This window comes from Tympanuchus pallidicinctus, unplaced genomic scaffold, assembly GCF_026119805.1.
Source record: "Tympanuchus pallidicinctus isolate F22 unplaced genomic scaffold, pur_lepc_1.0 scaffold22, whole genome shotgun sequence".
NCBI classification, from domain to species: domain Eukaryota; kingdom Metazoa; phylum Chordata; class Aves; order Galliformes; family Phasianidae; genus Tympanuchus; species Tympanuchus pallidicinctus.
Window position 1 is genome coordinate 40,360,009 of NW_026294739.1, and position 18,368 is coordinate 40,378,376.

Below are 18,368 nucleotides of genomic sequence, written 5' to 3' on the forward strand. Positions count from 1 at the left end.
GAGTTGCACACGCTCCGGGAGCACACAAGGAGGTAGATTTACAACAGATTTGCAAGGGAGCTTCATCCTTCTGTTATATCTGTGGTGGCAAGGAAAGGTGAGCGTGCTGAGGTGGGGGCGTGTGTTTTTGTGCTGCGTTTCTGCATTTGAAGAACAAGGCTTAAAGCTTTGATTCCCCTTCTCAGGTTGTTTTGTTTGCACTTTATATAGAGCTCAGAGGCGTTTCACTGCTTCCCATCCTTTCTGGTGGTTGGGCAGGCGTTGTGCTTTCGCTTTCAGCAGACTTTTCAGTGTCGTTTTGTCCCTGAAATGAATCTTGTGTTAATTCGTGTGTCTGTTCTTCGCCTGAATGGCCTTCAGTCATCACTGATGCTGAGGTCTGATTAGTGTTATTATTTTCAGTATGGTCTTATTAAGTATTTAGCTCTCAACCAGCTGAGGAGTGAAGTCAGAGCACTGCTGTCCGCAGAGCTCTGTGCGGGGAAAGGAAAACACAGATGATGACATTCAGTAGCACTCTGCTCAGGCTGCTGGAATTGAAGTTGGCTGTGCAGGAAACCCTTTTAGTCTGCAGTTTGGTTTGAGTGGCAGCTTATATTTGAACACTGGTTATGTCCAGTTTTCTTGCCATTTCCACCAGGAGCCTTTTTGTTCTTGTTAGTATAGTGAGTGCCAGGCACTGTGGGGGGATTTGTACAGTGGGATTTTATTTCCTTTTTGGTGGACCCCAGAGCTGCCTCACTTAGTGTGTAACGCTTCCTGAAAGTATGGTCTGGGCTGGCCGGGTATGGCAGCTCTGCAGGAAAGATTCTGTTGTACAGTACATGGTGGTACTGCAAAATAGACAACCATAGTGCCATAATTGTCACTTGAAGAGTCAGATTAGTGACTGCTTGATGGATTCAGCAGCTCCTCCCAACTCAGTGTCAGCTACTGGAACCCCACTTATTATAACCTTTAAAGCCTGACCTGTCAGCCTGTTGTTCACCCACTGCGTTGTGTTTTGCCTAGCTGTATGGTGGACATTTTATCTAGAAGAATAGTGTGAGAAACAGTATGTGGAGCAAATGAGAGAACTATTCAGCCAAACAGGATTCCATCCAATCTATTTCACCTAAGAGGAACCTTCCATTCAACAGTGTTACCAGCTTTTTGTCCTTATGCTGAGCTACACTTGCCTCTGTCCTACCCCCAGTCCTGCTCTCACCTGCATAATTCAGCCCCCCTAGGACACACTGCTGCTGGGTTTTAGGGCCATTCCCTCAAGCCCAGCTTTTTGCATGCAGAAGGTAGAAGGAGAGGATTTGTTGTGGTGAAACACTGCAGTTGAACAGCTATAGATAACCAAAGTCCAATGCTAAACCATGTTGGCAGCTTGAAGCTGGAGCTCTTTCACTTGTTCTGTTTTCCCACACCAAACACATGTAGTCTTGGACCTGGAGGGATCATCCACTCCAGATACAAGACAGAGAATCAGTGGGGGGTTGTGTTTCTCTGACTTTTTTGTGAGGTTGGTAATGGCAGTGGTAGTTAGTACTGGCTTTAGACACTAGACTAGGGCAGCAAGGTGCTAGGGACAGCCCAGTGGCATGCTCCTAATGCTGCCTCACTTGTGCTAGGGTTTTGCTGTGTTTGGAGGTGTGTGAATGTAATTAATCCCTTTCCTCATCCTTTCCTTGCAGTCAGAGTGGCTGGAACCAGTCAAGTTGAGTGAGATGAGCAGCTCAGGTCAGGCAGTGACACCAGGGAAGCTATGAGTCTCTTGAGATATTCTTGTAAAGCCTGTCTTCTTCATCTGTATCTCTCGCTAGGCTGAGCCCTGTGTTCTCATCACATCAGTGACAGATCCTCAGATGTCCAGATTTTGTGGTCACATCTGGTTTGAGCTGGAGATCATCCAGGTAGGGATGATTCCACAGTGATGGAGATGGAATCCATCAAGGAGTCACTAATCTTTGACTCTTCAAGTGAAAACTATGGCACCGGTTGTCTATTGTGCAGTACCACCATGTACTGTACAACAGAATCTTTCCTGCAGAAGGAGAGCTCCGCAGCTGAGCCCAGGATCAAGGACGGAGCTTCTAGATCTGTCACCCATGTAGCTGCCTCTACCTTTTCATGTCTACTCTGCTCTTCATGTCTGCTCTGTTCTTGTTTCTCCTAGGGATCCACTCTGAGTGAGGGGCTACATATAGGCATGCACCATGTGTTGAGGTGCTGCTGCGTGCTGAAACTCTGCCACTGGTGAACACTTCTTTGGCAGGATATGGAGGAAAAAGCAACTTTGTATTTGCATATACTGCTGGATTGCACCTAGGACAACTGAAAGGAGGCTGACTACACAGCAATGCAGGTAGGAGAACATGCGTGCATGGCTTTGTTGTTGGAGGGAAGTGGAAGAGATTGGTGGTGTTGTACCAAAGCAGAAATGTATTGATCATCCCCACAAAACGAGTAGCAGGAATAGCACTGTGAGCCCTTGGGGGTGGGAAGTATCTTACTCTTAGAGTCCCAGGCCTCCCTGGAGGAGCTGCTGCATGCAAAAGATGCCTTTGGTATTATATTTGGCAGATGGTCACTGCCTCAATACAACAGAGGAGCCTGGCTGCACGTAGAGAGCCTGACTCATGTTGTTTGCACTCGTCCATTGCAGCACAACGCAGCAGGCAAACACAGCAGTCCTTGCACCGCCTTGTGTCCGGGCTAGGATTTGCCACAAGGCAGATAAGAAATGCTGGGTGGACCAGGGGGCTAGAACAAATCCTGCTCGACAGCAGGACTGCGGGGTGAGCATCTCTCGCTTCCATGCCCATCGCTACCCTTTCAGCTTTCATCCCCCCAGCCCACACTCCAGAACGACGATCTCAACCTGGAAGCAGCTGTAGCAAGCATCCGCCCCCAGCTAGTGGAGTTCCTCAGCCACCGTCCCGACTGGCTGCTCGCTGCCTCCCAGCGCTTCCTCCCCATGGCTGTGCTCAGCAGCTGGGCAGGTGTCGCTGACCGCAGAGAAAAAGTCTCTGTGCTCCTCGACCTGCTGGAGAAGGCCGGCCACGCCACCTGGAAACAGTTTGCACAGTGCCTGTGCATGGAGTGTGACCTGCCCCTGGAAATGGAGATACTGCTCATGAGTTCTGCAGGAGAAGGTAGGTAGCAGGGGTGGACCAGCTTCCTCTGACTGCTCTCCTAACACAACCGGTGTCTTGGCCCTCTGAAGGCACTGATGCTGCCAAAGCCCTTAATTATGCACTCAGTCAGTGAGAAGCGACAGTCCACTTCATGCTGCTCAGGCAGCTGCAGGCAAGCCCAAGCCACCTGCTAAATGAGCTACCTTTCCTTCTGGTTCGCCCCTCGCACCATAATTTCTGGAAGAAGAGCAGTCATTTCAAAAATATTTATTGCCAGCAAACAACAGCACTTCATGTTTTTGAGAAGTGCTTTTTCACCACGGCTGGTGTTGGTGGGCACTTTCTCATCTGAATCTGAAAACGAGTGGGTTGCTTACAGCATTGCTAGCATCACCTCGTTTTGAATGCCCCTCTGCAGGCTGGCAGTGGACTGGGCTTTTGCAGATGGGGTGTTTGAGCAGGGGAGAAGTCCATTAGAGTGCAATACACGTAATATATTTCTCTTCTTGTCCTTCTGCTGGGTGCTGGTGACCAGCTGGCTGTGATTGCCCTTTCAACAACAATTGGCCTGATGTGAGTTGGAGAATGTTTGGATATTTGGCTTAGAAATGTAAATTGAGAGTGGAAAAAAAAATAGTTATAAAAGCTAAAACCGATTAAAAACGCATGCTCCCTCTCCAATAAAGCTGAGATGAAATGTTTTGATATATGTGTAGAAAAAATTAAGAACAATCCTTTTTTTCCATGGATTTTTAACTGCTTGGTTTTGGTTTTCCTGATCCAGGAGGAAAAGAACTAGAAAAGTCTTAAAGTACTTGCAGAAAAAGGAAAGCACTTCCCCACATCCCTCATTTTTACTTGGAAGCAATGTCTTTGTAGCTGACACAGTCCCCTCTAGAGTGTAAGCACTGCACTGTGTACGAGGGTGTAGGCACACACGGCGTGTGCACACTATGAAGACCTGCAGTACCAACCCAGCTGTGCTTATACCTTATTGTATTGCTTACCTGGGACCTAACTTCTCCTCTGCTAGCACCCTGCATAGCAGGAAGTGAGATCTCAGCAGCCTGTGTCTGACACCCTGCTTGCAATAACTTGCCATTACTTGCATCAGTCAACGGTTGCAGCCGTTAGTGACCAACTTCAGCAGCTGTTACTTTTGCAGAAGGGAGAGATCAGTCAAGCAGCAGGAAATTGCACTTAGGACTGATGTGGCCTTCACCTCAGGACTAAAACTGAAACAGATTTTCGCCTTTTAATGACGTGGAGTATCATGAAAGAAATGGTTTCTTCAGGTTTCAGCGTTGGCTTATGCCGGTTAAACTGCAGTGTTACCATTTTAGCATCACTGCTCCTGCTTGAAGATGACTTGGTTTGGTTTTGCTCTCGTGTGATTTTAAGGGCAGCCTGACCCTGTGCATGGCAGGGGCTGTCCCAGTCAGGGCAGAAGATGGCATTGAGGAGGACACTCTTCAGAGTAGCAAAGTGGTCTTTAGCTAGGGAAGATGAACTGTGATTGCCTCAGCTGAAGCGACTCTTGGGAAAACGCGTTTCTGACTGCATGGTGAACCAGACTGGGACCACAGCTTGTGGTGCTTTGCTTTATGTGGCACACAGGGCAAGAGTCAGCGCATGAAAGATCTTGAATGGATTTTGTGGGAGGCTGTGGCATGGCCGCATTTGCGGCCTTGTTCTTCATTGCTTTGTGCTGATGCTAAAGGTAGAAATACCACAGCACTGGCCTGCATTTCCAGCTGGAGATGGCAACTTGTGTGTGAAGGCTCCCCATCTGGTTTGGGGAGCCATCCTCTGGGGCGTGAGTTTACCTAACTGTTGGTATGCAGACTCCCGCTTGGTATGAGCAGGATCTCCCTCAGAAGTTTAGTGACTGTGGGGCTGCCAGGGAGCTCCTGCATCTCCAGCTGCCGCCTCCACTGCACAGCATTGTGCTGCCATGCAGTGAGTCAGAGCAGGTCCTTGCTTGGGCTGAATTTCATCCCAGAAACAGCTCCTGTGCAGAAGCAGGGAAGAACGGAGCTTCTTTTTGACTGCGTTGTGGTTTTAGATCAGCCAAAGCTGCTCATGCCCTGACTTTGCGTATGTCGCACTGAACAGCTGTTTCACACCTTGAAAGCAGAGGTTAATTGTATTTTTGAGCAAGCTGAGAAGAGATCAGATGGGGTACCAGAAACCTGGCTGTGTTGCATCAGCCCTTACACAGAGCCTTGTTAGTATGTCGCTGTCTGTGTTGTGAGCTACTTGCTCTTTCATTTTATCTGATCAGTTTTCAAGAGCAGAATGATGGCAATAACTCTAATTTCCCATTCAACTCCTTAGGTAACTCGACTCAGAAGCAAGAAGTGCACACAGATACAAGTGACCAGTCCTCTGTGCCAAGAGGTAAGGCTGAAACAGACCCATGATGCTCTCAATGGTCTTAGAATGTATATGTTCTGCCTGTGGGCTGAACAAGACTACAAATGTCCCACATACTGGCTACAGCACTGGCAAAGTGATCGTCACGCGTTGTAACTTCAGGTTTGTTTTTTCTGGTGGTGCTTTCCAGATAAACATCTCCTGTTTCATTTTCTTTCCCTGCTTTTCAGAATAGCCTTTTTGGCCCTGGCTCTGATGGGGAACCCACTCAGTTTCTCTTTCCAGGGAATCTCCCATCCACTATGTGAAACCCCCACTTTTTACAGCTATGCTATGATTGGCTCACTGAGAAGTGGAGGAAGTTGGTTTGGCTTTTAAAGAATTATCAGACAGACTAACCTGGAGTCAGTCCAACAGAAATCATTCTAGGATGCGGGAATCTGAGCTTAAAATAATGCGTGGTGATAAGTCTAGGACTATTTTCAGGGATGAACTTAGGACTGTGGACTTCCAGCTATGCAGACTGTGAAATGAGGGATCCCTCTTCTTCCCCTAGAGCTCTGCAATGCCATCATTGGACGTGGCATCATTGGAAAATGCTGTTGGTTTGGGGGCACCACTCAGCACTGTCCCTGCACTCTCACATTACATCTGCTAGAGGAACTGGAGGCTGCTAAAATCTGAATTGCCTCCTCAGTCTCCAGGTTTTCAGCCTCCAGAAATGAAAGAGCAGCCCAGGCCCCCGCAGTGTGAGGAATCCCTCAGCAGAAGGATACACAGAGGATGTGATTCTGACATCCAGTTTGCTGAGTGTTTGCAGCAAAAGGAATCAATCCAGGTCATCTGCCGATTCACGTTCATGCTGAAAGCAGCCATCAGTTTGCTGTGTCATTCTGAGATGTGTGAGGGAGGAAAATGAAGCAGTAGGAAATGAGGCCTTGCATTCTGCAGGCTGCAGCACAGAGGAGTTCCTGAGCCATCAGCCTGGCAGTGCAGAGAGCAAAGTAGAAACCTTGGGTCCTCTAGAGGTGCTTGATATTGCTGTCAGGGTGCTGGATTGCCCATTGGTAAAACACTGGCAGCAGCAGGATCTTCTTGCAGAGCTGCCTGTGTTCCTTGCTGAGGTTTGCTCAGCGTCTTACGACTTTTATGTTTGCAAGCAGGCTTTTAACACTGCACTCCCTGAGCAGCAAACACATCTTAATCATTGGTGTTTTCTGTTCCTGCTCTCTTCCAGGTCCATCACGCGGGCTTATCCTGCTTTGGGTGGACTTGAATCCTGAGGAGGAGTGGAGAATATTTCAAAGAAACTGGGCTGTGGGCTTTGCTACAGTGGGTAGCTGGGATGTGTGCTCTCTGTATGTGGCATAATCTCTTGTCTCAAGTTTGGCACTCTTCTTCCATACGCTCAGAACCACTTCCTCCACGCCCCACGCACCTCTCCAGTGCTTGTTCAACTACACTGTATGCAGACCTATCCAATTTTGTCCCTTACCTTTTACTATACATTGAACATATACGTATATTCCTTTCCCTTTCCCTTTTCCTTTTTGACATTCCAGCAGCTGTGGTGCCAATGGGGTCACTTCCTAGGATGCTTTTTAGTGGTTGCTTTTTGGCTGAGGTTTTGGCATTGCTCAGCAAACAAGGGACAGAGCAAAAGAATCATTTACTAAACTTAACGCTTTAATCATTTACTAAACTTAATACATTAAACATCACCCTTCAAAGCTTGTGCCTTTTACAGTTCGTGTTGTTTCCTGCAGAGAGTTTCAGAGCAGGTTGTACCATTTCTGATATCCCAGCTGTCGGAGGCTGGAAATGATCAACATTTGGTCATTGCTATCATGTTCCAATATCAGATAGATGTTGATTTCTTGTGTCTGGTCATGTGTCCCTCAGAGAGATAGAAGTTTTCTTCTCAAGTTTTCTTCAAAAACACCCAAGGAGGTTGAATAAGAAAGTAGCACGTTACACTGCGGTAGGCACAGCTGGTGTTTTAAACCTGTATGAACTGAATAAACCAAAGTGCTGGAAGCCTGGAAAGCAATGGAGCTCAGGAGGCTTCATTAAACATTAAGCAGCCTGAACGCCAAGGGCAATCCTGGGAGCTGCAGAGTGTTTGGGCCTTAAGGACCAGCCTAAGCTGACTGACTGAGTGACAGAATGGGAAGGGGACCTCTGGGGATCATCAGTTCCAACCTCCCTGTCAAGGCAGGTTCCTTAAAGCAGGTTACACAAGAAGGTGTCCAGATACTTGGAATGTCTCCAGAGAAGGAGACTTCTCTTCCATGGCCTTTTGGTGAAGACCGAGTATAGAATCTGTACTTATCAGTTTAACTTTCAGTAGTTGGATGCATGTCTGCATTTACTTCAGCAACTGCAAAAACCGTTGTGTAAGCTCAGCTTGAATTTCCAAATAGTTTTCTCTCCCTGATTTTGCTGCTTTTTTCAGTTCCCTGGGTGCTTTGCTGAAGAGCCTTGCCCAGCTCTCTGTAAGCTGACATTCCAGCTGCTGTTCTGATATGTGTCTGCCTTTCCCTTTCAGGGTTGATGCGCCGCCGTAGCAGCAGCCCCATCAGTGATAGGGATGCTAAACAGCAACGCCTGGGTATGTTGATATGCAAAAGCAGAGCAGAGATGGGTTTCCCTCTGAGGAAAGGACATGTTTAAAACTTCCTTGCATAAGTACTCAGCAAACCACTTTCCTGCATTGAAGGAAACTTCTGCTTTGTGGCTGCAGAAATTCTTATGCAACAGGTTCTGAAATGTATCAACAGTGGGACCTGGCTGGGGATGCAGATGGCATGTAAAGACTTGTAAAGCATTCAGCTGTTGATCTTCTTTGTATTTATTTGTTGGTTTTTTTCTTTTTAAACCAAACTGGGAGATATGGTGATGATTTAAAACCTTCTAAAGGCTCCACACGTTAAAAACGTGTATGGTTTCAGCTCCCTCTAAAATAGAATGGTAACTGAATGGATGAGCGATGACAAAATCAAGTCACAGTAAATCCAAGAAAGGCTCAGTGGTCTGAGCAGGCCTGAGGGCTGTGTAACACTGGCGCAAAAGGGGAAAAAAACCATTTTATTTCTGTGCTCATAATGCGCATCTCTAGCTGTGTGAAGCAGCCTCTGATCAGGGCCGGGGTTTCTCCGGGAGCAGCAGTGTCTCTGCTGTGTTCCAGCTCAGAGCGACCTTCTCACGCTCGACTCACTGCTTTCTCAGATTCAGCTGAAAAGTATCGCCGTCTTCTCGTTGACTCCGTCTGCAAGAGATACGGAAGCAGGAGAGCAGCAGGAGCAGCAGCACAAGAGCCGGCGCAGCCGCCGGCTTTCAGCCAAGCCTTTGTCAACCTCGTTCTTCGGCAGAGCAAAGCCTCCCGACTGAAAGAGAGGGCAGATAAACCCCGGGAGGAAGTGCCCAGTGCCCCCGAGCCAGAGGAATGTGTGGACACAGCCATGAGGGTGTCAGATCTGTTTGGTAGCGTGATCCGATCGGGTGCAACGAAGGTGATTTTTTTGTTTGGTAAACCGGGTACGGGCAAGACCATGCTGATGCACAGGATTTGTCAGAAGTGGGCAGAAGGTGTCTTGCATCAGTTTCTCTTCACTTTCCTGTTTGAGTTCCGGCAGTTGAATTTACTAAAAAGAAAACTGACTCTGAAGGAGCTTTTGTTTGACCTGTTTCTTCAGCCTGAAGACGGCTCTGATGCAGTGTTCCAGCACCTCCTGGAAAACGCCCAGCGTATACTGATCATCTTCGATGGGCTGGATGAGTTTGCGGGTAACATGGACGTGTCATCATCTTCTAAAGGAAGCTTGAATCGTAGCTCCAGTATGTCCATATCCGAACTCTTTGCAGAGCTTTGTCATGGGAACCTCCTGCCTGGTTGCACGGTGTTGGTCACCAGTCGCCCTAAGAGACTCCCCGACTTCTTGATAAACACAGTGGATTTGTTGGCAGAAGTTTGGGGGTTTGATCACGAGAAGGTTGAGGAATACGTCAGCCACTATTTTCGTCATCATTCATTCAGAGAGCAAGCCATCGCTCACCTGAAGAACAACACCAAGCTCCTCAGCATGTGCCAGATCCCTGCTCTGTGTTACGTCGTCTGCATCTGTTTGGAGTATTGGCTCCTTAAACATCAGACGAGCGTGGAACTTCCTCAGACCATGACACAGTTTTATATCAAAATGCTTCTCATCTTCATAAACAAACAGCAGGGAGAGCATGCGGGTGATGAGGAGGCTCAGCTGAACAGTAACAAGAAGGCCATTTTGGGTCTGTGTGATCTTGCACTGAAAGGCCTGGAAGCTAAGAAGCTCGTGTTTTACGTTGGAGATATTCCAGAGCACGTGAAAGAGTTTGCTTCCTTGCACGGCCTGCTGACTGTCTTTGAGGTGAAGACCAACAGCGCTCGCCCCGAGACCGGCTATGCCTTTGTGCACTTGAGCCTGCAGGAGTTTTTCGCAGCCCTGTGTCTCATGATAAGCAAGAATGTGGACAAGAGCCATCTGAAGAGGAAGTTATCTCTGAAGTCCAAGTGGACGTTAAGGAATGAGGCAAAGACTGAGTTCATGGAGAGCTTTCACATCTTCCTCTCAGGCTTGTCATCTAAAGAGTGTAGAACGTTTCTCATGTTGCTAGCTGAACAAAGTGAAGCTTGGGTGCAGGATAAGCAAGATGTCATCCTTCAGTCCCTCAAGAAACTGGCAGCCACTCAGCTGACCGGGCCCAAAGTCATCGAGCTCTGCCATTGCACGTTTGAAACGCAGGGCCTTGAAGTGGCCCAGCACATTGGGAGCCTGCTGAACTTCAAGTATGAGTTTAAAAACTTCAGACTGACACCTCTGGACATGTCGGCTTTGGTTTTTGTCGTCAATTCGGGCCAGGATGTGACTCGTTTGGATTTTGCAGGGTGCCCCTTAGACACAGGCTGTTTGGAGATGCTGGCCAGCTGTAGGAATGTGGAGCATCTGAGGTAAATGTGCGGTGTGCTGGGGGCTGGCAGGGCAAACCTAGCATTTCTGTTGTAAAGGGGAGAGAAAGAGGATGTGAGAAAACAACAATTTTGACACCAGAGAAACTTAGTAAATAATGTATTTCATAGAATCATAGAACAGCCTGGGTTGAAAAGGCCCACAGTGCTCATCCAGTTCCAACCCCAGACCAGGCTGCCCAGGCCCTGGCCTTGAATGCCTCCAGGGATGGGGCATCCACAACCTCCTTGGGCAACCTGTTCCAGTGCCTCACCACCCTTTGTATTTATGAGTGGCTGGAAGATATTAAGGTGATAAATCCATTCTGGCTGGTTTTTTATTTTTTGTTTGGACTAAAGCAGTGAAAGCAACAAGGTAGTTAGCCTGAGAGATGAGGGGAGAATGAAAAGTGCTTCTTGGCATTAAAAGGCAAGATGAATCGTGGTGAGCAAATGAAAAAATGTTGATGAAGTCACCATAAAGCAGGTGAACAGGAGATCACAACTGCAATCCAAGGTGCCCTCCCTATCAGTACTTTGCTGTAATGCTGGAGGGACTGTCCAAGCAGGATCTCTTGGGATTTTTCTATAGAAGTCTCTTCTATGTAATCACCCCCATAAATAGGTACTTTGCCTTCAGACCTTGTGTCTTTTATATTCTGGAAAATGTTGGTTGCTTTGCCACTCAAGCTAACAGCACCTGGACTGGAGTCATCCTGCTTGCGACTTAGTAGGTAGGTGCCACTGAACCAAAAGACAAAAGACCACAAGACAAAAGCTTTCTGTCCTTTCAGTGCATGCAGTTAATGTGCAAGTTTAATGGTTTTTTAAAAACCAGATTCCACCAAAAAAGAAAATGACACAGCCCCTGTTATAAAATCAATTCAACACATGTTTTTTGTTACATTTTAACCTGCTGTGTGGGCTACTTTCTTTGTTGTATTTAATTTTTTCCCCTTTTCTTTATGTTTTAGCTTTCGTTGTAGGAGATTTGGTGATGACTTTGCTGCTGCACTTTCAAAGAGCTTAGGAGGAATGGGGAGCCTGAAGAAACTAGAGTAAGTCTGCTTGCAAGGTCTGAGCCTCCTCTGCTGTGCCTCGCAGGTTAATCCCTCACTCACTCAGGGCTGATCATACAGAGCCATGCAGAGCAGCACAAACATCTGCGGCTCTTGTTTTCTACCACCACCTCCTATCAGGAGAAGTTTTGCTCTGCCCTGGTTAAAGAGCAGCAGAAAGTTGGTTGCAGGTCGCAGAGTCAGGCAGCATCCACGTGTGTGGTGCAGGCACGTTCTGGGATGGGTTTGCCATGTGCTGCACAGATGCCAGGCCTCCCTCTGCTCAATTTGATGCTTTCTTTCCCAGGGTGACAGGTGGGAGCATCACAGCTGTGGGGCTGACCGATGTGGTCCGAGCTTTGTCACACTGCCTGCAGCTCGAGGAAATAAAGTGAGTGTGGCGTGGCAGTGCCACTGCAATCAGCTGTGCATTTGGGTTTGGGGTGCTAATGAGACCCAATCTGTGTGCAGCTTGCAGGACAACCGGGTACAGAATCCAGACGTGAAGACAGTGATGGAGCTGTTTTCCAGAATGGAAAAGCTAAAGAAAATAGAGTGAGTAAAAAAGACATAAACATATCAAAAATGTTAGCTGTGATGAAGCCAAGCACAGCATCGAAGAGAGCTTAAGAGAGATCCTCAGAGCAGGGTTGATGGATGGTAAGGGTTGATATTAGTAGAGGTGCCACTAGAGGACATGTGGGACAGTTCTTCTCTTCTCCCTCCTCACCACTCTTCCCCTTGGTCAGGTTCAGGTGAAAATTCCTGAGCAGATGGCTCTCTCCCTCTCTTCTAAGCTTTCCTTTAGCCTTCTTGTCCTGTCCTGTCCCTCTGGGAAGGCAAAACCAGGCCACTGCCCATCCACCTTGGTTAAAAGGGGGACACTGCCCTTAAAGGGCATCCCATTCCCCTGGGTTGTGAGCAGGTGAATCCAATACGTCTGCAGTTCCTGCTGGGGAGGGGAAGAATGGTGAATGCACCTGCTCCTCTGCTTTCCTGGAGTGCTGGATAATGCTTCTGGGAAGTGTCACTGCTGCCCAGCGGAGCATCTGATCTTACAGGGAAGTTTGAAGGGCAGTGCAGGTGTAAGTCGTGTTCCCTCACATGTTTCTGATGCATGTAGACAGCATTATTTTATGATTACATTGAGGTTCACGGGTGGTCTGTGGTCCTGAGGTTCTGTAGAAGCAAGATGTTAAAAGGTTTAGCGAGGTCCAACAAGCAGTGAAACAGCATAAATGTGTGTTAAAGAGCAGATCCTCAAAGCATGCAGGTGTTGCGGGTTCAGGGGTGTTCCTGAGAGTTTTGAGAACCTTCAGTGTGTTGGGGATGTGCATTTGGGGAGGTAAGGACCATGCCTAGCATCTGAAACTGTCTTCCTCACATCCACAGTCTGAGCAAGAACAATCTTTCCTTGAGTGTTGTTCTCCTGTTGGCCAGAGAAGTCACTGTGTGTCAGAATGCTACTGAGCTACGTGTCAGGTATCAGAGCATGAGGGCTCTTACCAAAATCTTCAGGTGATGGCTGTATAAATGGGAGTTGCTTTGCAGTTATTTGTGGGTTAATCAAAATCGACGAAAGATGACTTTTGCTCCTTTTTGTTTTCTATCTGAAACACAAAATGTCAATCAATCATCTTATGGATTCCCTGCTTGCATTTTTTTGAATAGATCTTTTTGTCTATAAATTGATTTGCAAGTGTGGTATTTCTTCATCAGTAGCAAAATCTAAACTTGCTTTTAAGCTCTGCAATATATCAATGAAGAAATTCTCCACCAGCTAGCATAATATCAGATTTATTTTTGCTTTTGTAGGTCTAGGATGAAAGAGAAATGTTTAAACCTTAGCTCGTGTGCTTTTGCCATAAGTCTAATGGGCCAAGTTAATCCTTGGTGTAACTCAGGGGAAGTCAGCCTGCATACAGCTTCTTCTCATTTTTCTTTTGGAATGGAGTTTCTACAGAACCTGTGGCCAACACATGGCTGGCTTTGCAAAAAAAAAGCCCAACCCATTTCTTCTTAATCACGTTTCTCTTCTGTGTGTGTCAACATAGAGCTGTGGTGCTGCCTTCCAGCCCCATGGCTGCTTTTTAGCTTGTCTGTGGCAACGTGCTCCCGTGGCAGATTTTGACTCTTTAGCACCCAGGGAGCAGCTTTGTTCCTTGCTGAGCTCCTCTGCTGAAGAAATGCCACCCTTCTACCAGCGTCCTAACACTGGCTTCGATCTCATTTTCAGGAAGGACACTGTGGTAATATATTTCTCGGGCACATCTGGGAAAGTTCCAAGGTGAGAAACTACACTTGGTCGTGTTCAGCTTGTTGTGCTTTACTCAGTTATGCTGGTTTAAACCATCAGCTCAGTGTCACTCTAAACCACTTCAGGAGAACTGATTGCTTTGCATCTGGCAAAGCTTCCTGTAGTGGCACAGTCTCACGTGGAGGCAAAGCATCCTGTGTCTTACTTGTGCCTTTGATTTGGAACTCAGAAACTGATTTGATTCAGATAGAAAGAAATCCCCTGTGCTGATGGCTCCCATCTCCTCATGGGGTTTTTCTGGCCTTGAAGGTCATTTAGCCTGGCTTGGAAGGGTTGGTGGGCAGAGCCCACAACTTGTTTTTTTTTTTCCAGAAAGCTCAGAGAAAATGTTAACCAGCTCCTGATTCCTCAGATGCTTTGTGAAGCCATGTTGAAGGCCAAATATTTTGCTTGTTTGCAGGTCTTTGGATTTGTGGGAACCAAACAAGGAATGTGCGACTCCAACTAGACATCTGAGGCTGTGGTAAGAGAAGGCTCTGAAGTTCCTCTTGGTTGATGGGTTTGTGCCTCCAGCAGACAGTATTGGCTTTCTGAGAACAGGAGAACTCAAGAGTGCTGTCTGCACGTGCTGAGGCTGGAAAACATCCCTCTCAGCCCTGGCTCTGTGTGCCTTCATCTGGAGAGAGGCTCCAGAAATGCCAGCTCCCACTGTCCCCTCACTGCTCGTTAACCTTCTCTGTTCCTAGCTTGCAGGCTTGTGGCTTGTCCTCAAAACATGCAGAGGAGATTGTGTCCATTCTCCAGAGCTACCCACACCTCTCTGAAGTGGAGTAAGTGCACCTTTCCTCCCTGCTGCATTGCTGTGAGTGTGGGCAGGAAGCAGGCTGTGTTAGAGACAGAGGGCAGTGAGACCCCGAGGGAGGAACCCAGCACACTGTGCTGTGTCTGCTGACACCTCGGTTAGGGATTTTTGGTGAGGTTCAGTGGGAGCTGAATGCTGAGCAGCTTTTGATTCCTGTGACAACTAAACTCCAATTTTCCAGCTCGCTAACTTGAAATTGAGATGGAGAACTTCCTTATCCAGTGCTTCCTTCCGTCCTGTCTTCCATCCTTCCTTCCAAGGGGCAGTAAACACTTGCTCAGTTGCTCAATTAAGTTTATTATGTTAGATGTTTTTGGTACTAAGACATGAATCTTGCTTCTCTAGGGATAAAACTCTTAGTCTGCAGTTGCTCTGTGCAGGGATATATAGGGGAGATTGCTCTGAAGCAAAAGAACTGTCCAGGCAAAAAAATAATTTAAAAAAATTAGGGAAAGCAAGTAGATTTTGAGGGCTTTGTTGTTTATACTGTCCCCACAAACTGAAAAATGCTTCAGTTTATCAGATAACAAGCTTGGGGATGAAGGCTGCAGTTTCCTCCTGGAAAACCTTTCCTGGATTTCAGTTTCAAAGCAGCTGAAGTAAGTATTGCCTTATACAAAACCAAATTGCCCTTTTGTTTCTTGAGCTTGGGTTACAGAGGGGTTCAGGAGGCAAAGACCTCACGCAGTCCAGCATTGCAGAAGCAGCTGTGAGCACTACTGGGGAAGGATGGGGTTCATCCTGAGAGGCTATTCAGGCTGAAGCTGGTCACGTAGTAAGAGTATATCACTCAGAAGTAGCTGTGAGGGCATTCAAAGTGCCATTTTATTACAACCCCTTTCTCAGGAGTATGGTCCTGTGTGTTTTGCTCCGTGTTGCTTCTGCAGTGCAGTGGGAACAAGAGTGCAGCGCAGTCAAGACTGCTTTCATCAACACAGTCCTGCTGTGTGTTCACTGCATGTGTGATTTCAGTAACCACACGTTTGCCTTTTCCTCTTTCTTAGTCTGAGTCACAACCTGCTCTCTGTTAATGGCCTTTACAGTCTGTTGAAGGCAGTGAATACCTGTCAGAAGGTGGTGGAGGTGGAAGTCAGGTATGTAAGTCTTGGAGAATCATCTGAAGTTCATCCCAAAGTCTGAGAGTTGGGTTCTGAGAGCTGTGTTAATTCACCTCAGGATAGGGGCAGGTAGAGAATGTGCAAAGATGGTTGCTAACATTTGCCTGTGATGACACATCATTGCAGGGTGATTCTATCTGAGCCACCATCCAGAGTTTGAGAAGGTGCAGGACTGTGTGCCCTGTAATGCTTTGGGGCGTGCATGGATTGAGTGTTAGGCTCATTTCTGTGCTCTGCCTTGGGAAGTTTTGGAGAGACAGTCTCTGTGGAGTATGAGCAATGGTGACACCTCCTGGAGCCGAGCTGAAAGTTCTCCTCTCACTGTTTTCCCTTGGAGACACCTTAGGATTCCTGTGCAGCGATTTTGTCTGCATTTTTTCTAACTGTTTGGAGAAACTGAGTTATCAGATACTGCATGGTTTTATCCAGCCAGGATTTAAAGTTACTGGAGGTGATCTTTTGCTTGCTTTGGGAATAGTTTAAATGATGAATAGCACTGAGGCGTTAGGAGCAGATCTGTACCAACACCAAGCATTCAGAAAAAAGAACCAATTTCAATAATCAAAATGGGCCATTGATTGATTTATTTTCTTCTTTACTCAGCCTTTATCATAACACTGCAGTCCTCAGGTTTACAGAAGATGGAGAATTTGCTTCCCCTCCTCCTGGGTAAGGTGTGCGTAGACATATATGGGTTTTTTTTCTTTCTTTTCTTTCTCAACATCTTGTTTAGTTCTTATGTCCACTTTTGGCACCAGAGGAGACTCTTCAGTTCTTCCTTTCTTTCATCTGAATCTGAACTTAGTACTCTCCCCTGGTCTTCTTAGCTATTTGGAATGTTTTCCACTAGCTTCTGTAAGGCATTAGGTGAAATTCAAACTCAGACATTTTGGCATTTGGATGCTTTATTTACTTATGACCAGGTTCCTTTTGCTAAGACACTCTTTGTGCACAGTATGTTCAGGTAAAAGCTGAGTGCTCCATAAAATTGTAGCTTAGATGGGAAGTCTGTCATCTTCCTCTTGTCCCCAGCCTCCTGCACTCTCAGAGTGTTGGGATACTCACTGAAAGAAAGAAAACCTGCTATGGAAAAGATGTGGGTGTGGGAATCTTTACCTGGGGATGAGCCCTGGGCATCTGCCAAATTGCCAAAGCCTGAGTGTTTTATCCTTGTCTGGTTTTGTGCTCACTTAGTAGGGAAGAGCCTTTGTACCCTACTGATGACCAACGGGATGACAAAGAAAACCAGACACCTGCTCCCTCCAAAAAGATAAGGTACTGCTGCAGATTTCCATCGTATTTCATTTATTCCCCATGTCTGTATCCTAAAGCTGAATGAAACCCACAACTCCGAGTTCGAATGGTGAGTTGCAGGAGAGCTGGTAAAGACCCATTCAGTCCTCACTGTGCTCACAGTCCTGGCTCGCAGCTCTGGAAGCTCTGTGGTCAGTGTCTGTGGGCTTCCACAGCACTCAAACAGCTGTGGGCTGTGCTTCCTCATTGACAGCATCAGCGTGGTGATTGTGTGCTACTGCCTCAGCTTCCACGTGGCAGCTGGAGGAGACTGGTGGTGACAGAGCTTGTGGCACTGCAGGGATTTGCTGCTGTTAGTAGGGGAAATGCAATGGAAGCTGGACTATTGATTTCTCTTTTTCCCTTAGGTTGACAGACTGTCGTTTTCAAGCCAGCGACCTGGAGAAGCTGTGTGCAGTCCTGAAGGAATGTGGCAGCATCTCTGATCTGGAGTGAGTCCTTCGTAACTCCTACCCTCTTTATCTGCAGTTTGTGGGGATATTGTGAAGATGCCATTTATCTGTGCCAGAGTGTTGTACAATGTGGCATACACACAGCTTTATGTGGGCTGGTATCCTTAGTCAGGGAGGCATGCAGTTGTAGTGTTCTCTGAAGGCAAAGGTCACAGCTTATACATCCAGAAAGGGGCTGTTTGATCACTTAGCCTGCCTTCAGGTGGCACAGAAGCTGTAAAATCTTGCCTTGTGTTTTTGGCCCTGGGGCCATATGGGACCAAACCTGCAGAGGATGAAGAATGCAGGCCTTCTGCTTTCAGAGCTCTTGCTGCTGAGAGTTAATGGTGTTTGTTGTGTTTGCCTTTGAAAATTAAGTGCCTTTCTTTAAATCCTAGCCTCTCGAGTAATTATCTGGGAGATGAAGGACTTGCCCAGCTGTTGCAGTTCCTCCCGAATCTGAAAATGTTAAGGTCACTCAAGTGAGTAGCTCACATTTCTCTTTACTCATGGATGGGTTTCTGTGGGAGTGTTGGTACTGGAAGCACAGTCTATATTTAGGAAGGGCTGTGAGGATCAAGTGAAGTTACAGTTTGTGTTTTGCAAGTGTGGGTCTGCTGCGCCCTCTGGTCTTTCCTCATCTCTATTCCAGTACAGATTCTTGCCTTGTGTCACTATTTTAAAACACAAAGAATTTCATTTAAGCCTAAGAAAAAACCTTTTCTGTTGAGCACAGTCAAGCACTGAACACAGCTGCCCAGGGAGACTGGATTCTCCATCTTTGGAGATGTTCAAAGCCGTGCCCTGAGCAGTCTGCTCTGAGCAGTAGGGTTGGGCTAGGTCATC

At 47.0% G+C, this 18,368-nt stretch overlaps 1 protein-coding gene across 4 annotated transcripts in view; it reads left to right on the top strand.

Moving 5' to 3' along the window:
• The first annotated feature begins 863 nt into the window (after positions 1–863).
• NLRC5 (NLR family CARD domain containing 5) overlaps positions 864–18,368 on the top strand; it is a 34,437-nt gene continuing 16,932 nt past the window's right edge. For 2 of the 4 annotated variants that reach the window (XR_008207578.1, XM_052686062.1), the window contains exons 1-18: positions 864–2,353; positions 2,843–3,143; positions 5,463–5,525; positions 8,050–8,112; positions 8,730–10,485; positions 11,457–11,540; positions 11,848–11,931; positions 12,012–12,095; positions 12,933–13,022; positions 13,777–13,827; positions 14,258–14,320; positions 14,544–14,627; positions 15,175–15,258; positions 15,664–15,753; positions 16,381–16,446; positions 16,972–17,052; positions 17,439–17,522; positions 17,921–18,004. Coding sequence is in view for 3 of the 4 variants with exons in the window: in XM_052686062.1 (XP_052542022.1) it covers positions 2,348–2,353; positions 2,843–3,143; positions 5,463–5,525; positions 8,050–8,112; positions 8,730–10,485; positions 11,457–11,540; positions 11,848–11,931; positions 12,012–12,095; positions 12,933–13,022; positions 13,777–13,827; positions 14,258–14,320; positions 14,544–14,627; positions 15,175–15,258; positions 15,664–15,753; positions 16,381–16,446; positions 16,972–17,052; positions 17,439–17,522; positions 17,921–18,004 (3,218 nt within the window). In the remaining variant the exon portion in view is untranslated. Of the gene's footprint in view, positions 2,354–2,842; positions 3,144–5,462; positions 5,526–6,738; positions 6,860–8,049; positions 8,113–8,729; positions 10,486–11,456; positions 11,541–11,847; positions 11,932–12,011; positions 12,096–12,932; positions 13,023–13,776; positions 13,828–14,257; positions 14,321–14,543; positions 14,628–15,174; positions 15,259–15,663; positions 15,754–16,380; positions 16,447–16,971; positions 17,053–17,438; positions 17,523–17,920; positions 18,005–18,368 lie in introns of those variants that run through there. The other 2 variants (XM_052686060.1, XM_052686061.1) reach the window with 2 other exon arrangements.